Source organism: Sinocyclocheilus anshuiensis, unplaced genomic scaffold (genome assembly GCF_001515605.1).
Source record: "Sinocyclocheilus anshuiensis isolate Anshui unplaced genomic scaffold, SAMN03320099.WGS_v1.1 scaffold928, whole genome shotgun sequence".
In the NCBI taxonomy this organism is placed as follows: domain Eukaryota; kingdom Metazoa; phylum Chordata; class Actinopteri; order Cypriniformes; family Cyprinidae; genus Sinocyclocheilus; species Sinocyclocheilus anshuiensis.
The window spans coordinates 670,790-674,035 of NW_015552531.1; the positions used below are offsets into that span (position 1 = coordinate 670,790).

The 3,246-nt window shown below is 36.0% G+C and overlaps 1 protein-coding gene across 2 annotated transcripts in view; it reads right to left on the reverse strand.

The window, feature by feature from the left end:
• The window catches only part of tfr1b (transferrin receptor 1b), a 16,109-nt gene extending 14,185 nt beyond the window's left edge, over window positions 1-1,924 (reverse strand). Inside the window, exon 1 of one of the 2 annotated variants that reach the window (XM_016453943.1) lies at window positions 1,800-1,924. In XM_016453943.1, coding sequence (XP_016309429.1) covers window positions 1,800-1,839 — 40 coding nt within the window. In that variant the 5' untranslated portion in view covers window positions 1,840-1,924. Of the gene's footprint in view, window positions 1-1,735 lie in introns of both variants that reach the window. The other variant, XM_016453944.1, reaches the window with a different exon arrangement.
• Between the last annotated feature and the right edge of the window lie 1,322 nt (window positions 1,925-3,246).

Consider the following 3,246-nt stretch of genomic DNA (forward strand, 5'->3'; position numbering starts at 1 on the left):
AAATAAATACAACAACATTAAAAATCTTACTGTTCAAAAACTTTTGACTGGTAGTGTAGGCTGATTATTCTTGTAGATTGAAACAAATGTGCTTCAGCCAGGATAAAGAATATGAAAAGTGCTCTGAGTTGCAAACGCCACAAATAAATCAATGTATGGGAAACACTGTATATTGAAATATCGGAAATGTGTTTAAAAATCATATCACCGTTATTGAAAAAAATTATATCGCGATACATATTGATATCGAATTATTGTCCAGCCCTAGTTGCTTGACATATTTCCCCATAATGTCATTTTGAGGTTTATTATATCCTTTTCTGCATTCCACTGGTTAAACTAATGTTTGAATTACAAAAAAACGTGTTGCGTTAAAGGAAGTGTTTGTGTGAGCAGTTAGAGGAACTTCCTACTAATTCACCCAACAGAACAATCGGCGGCTTTTTCAGTCTTGCTGCAACACTACAATGGCATGCAGTTTCACTGGACAGTTTATCAGTTAAGTCTTGCTTGAAACAATAACACCGAAGGCCCAATGACTGAGTCAGGACATTCTGAATAAATAAAACTATTTGAGATGAACGAAAAACTAACGCAACATGTGTCTTATTTTAGATTGTGTCGTTGATGACGCCCAATCTATCCGAGATAATACTTCAAGGTTCCTGAACACAAACCAGCATTTATCATGTTTCAACACAAAACAATCTTGAACAGGAAAACAAATACACACATATACGTTTGAAATTCCAATCTTCTTACTGCAAACTAAAGTCAGCCCTGATTCTTTTATTCTGTAAGCAAAGGGATCTAATAACAGGGCAGATAATGAGATAAAGCAAAAAATACTTTGTTAGATATGTAATATCAATATGTCGGCCCCAACGAATAGAAACACCTTATTGTTGAGCCCTGCAATCATAAATGCAGTTCAAGCTCGATTAAACATGGATGAATGAAGATCTTTTCCCTCAAATACCCAGAGAGCATCACTGAAGAGGAGCGTGCTGTGACTGATGAAGACCATGTGAGAGTCACAACCAGCATCAGACACTGATATGGAAGCTGGTCCATAATGATTTTTATTGTAAATCAGGTTACAAACCACTTCTAGCAGAGCACTGAGAACTAACAAAATTACAAAACAACTATTTTAATGTTATTCTCATTTCCAGAACACATGGTTACAAGGAAGTACATTTTACAGCAAGGACGAATACCAACATAATTATTTTTTTTGTTATCTGTTAAGTAGTTAAAAGGTTCATATATAAATAGAAAGCAAAAATATTTATTCCGCACTCTTTAGAGAACACTTGAAGGTCAAAGATCTTAAGCACTTCCTGTTCACATGCACGTGGCACAGAAATCTAATTCGTCCATTATCATCGACTTTCTTATTTTCTAGAGAAAAAATAATAGAAAACAAGCCTTAGCACAGATAATACTCAATTCAGATCATGCCATGCTAAGGTAGACCTTCATATTACATAAAATACCAAAGTATATGCATTTCCGCCAACTCAATTATCTGCAAGGTGACTGTCTATGGATCTTTCTAGATTTAACCACATAAGTAATGTGCATGTAAACTTATTTATTAACCCAAAGCATGGCATGAAGTTCATCGGAAGTGCGTGACATTATCATTGAGCTGTCACATTGCAGGCCGTCCTGCTAATTCATAAAAAATAAAACGCAATGGCGTATTGAAACGCAAAGTAACGTTACTTACTTTGAAATGGCAAAACTGCTCCTTTAAATTATTCTTCCTCTTTTGTGAGTTTAGTTGTCAGTACCTGAAAATGCGAATTTGGGAATCTTTAATGTCGTCCACATGCGCTCGCTCGCCACAGCACCGATGAGTCTGCACGCACACACTACACGCAGATGCGCGCGGAACTCAACGTCACTTCCTGGCTTGCTGACTTCCTGGGCGCTGCTGCCATAGATGTGTATAGATGCCCCGTTCGGGGCTTCTAGTGCAGGTCAGTTTCTTCTTCTTTTTTCCAGTTTAACGGCGGTTGGCATCCAGCTTATTGGTGCATTACCGCCCCCTTCTGCTCCGGAGTGTGGATCAGATAATAGGTTATCTATTCCCTTTTCCCACTAAAACTTACACATCACTCACATTGTCCCCTCACATTAATATCCACACACACACCACACATCATACATCAAATCCTGCTTAAAACCCCTGCTTCCCTTAAAAAAGTAATCAATAAAATTCCGTCCTTTCGCTTCCAGCGTGTTCAGTCTACCCGACAAGTGAAGCGGCTCTTTTTTCGTAGTCACTGCGCAGATCGCAGGTCAGTTTCATCTGTAAATACTCGTTTTGTCTTTATTAAGGTAGTTAAGTGTTAAACTGCTAGTATCTGTTAGGCTATCAGTAGCACCATTCAGAATACTGTGCTAAAGGACATCAATATCGATTGTAAAGTTACATAAATTTTTTTTTAGCAGAGATAGATATTCACATGGATTTATTGTACAGGGAGGGAGGGAGCTAGAGCAGACAGCAACACAAAAGTAATAGCCTATGAGTAACAGGCTCACAGCCTAATAATTCAATAGTGTATTAGACTTTTTCAACAAATATATTGTACTAATTTTGACATTTAGGCACTTTAGAATTTGTGTTTTAATACCCTACCAGTCAAAAGGTTTTGATCAGTAAGATTTTTCATGTTTTTTTTTAAAGAAGTCTCTTCTGCTTACCAAGCCTGCATTTATTTGATCCAAAATACAGCAAAAACAGTAATATTGTGAAATATTTTTTATTAAAAGGTCATTTATTCCTGTGATGTAAAGCTGAATTTTCAGCATCATTACTCCAGTCTTCAGTGTCACATGATCCTTCCGATATCATTCTAATATACTGATTTGCTGCTCAAAAAACATTTATTATTATTATTATGTTGAAAACAGATTCGATTTTTTTTCAGGTTTCTTTGATGAATAGAACGTTCAGAAGAACAGCATGTATCTGAAATCTGAAATATACTGACACCAAACTTTTGGTATAGTCCATGGGTAATGTTACAAAACTTTTTATTTCAGATAAATGCTGATCTTTGGATCTTTTTATTCATCAAAGAATCCTGATGTACTCAACTGTTTTAAATATTGATAATAGTAATAATAACAAATATTTTTCTTGAACAGCAAATGGGCATATTAGAATGATTTCTGAAGGATCATGTGACACTGAAGACTGGCATAATGATGCTGAAAATTCAGCTTTGC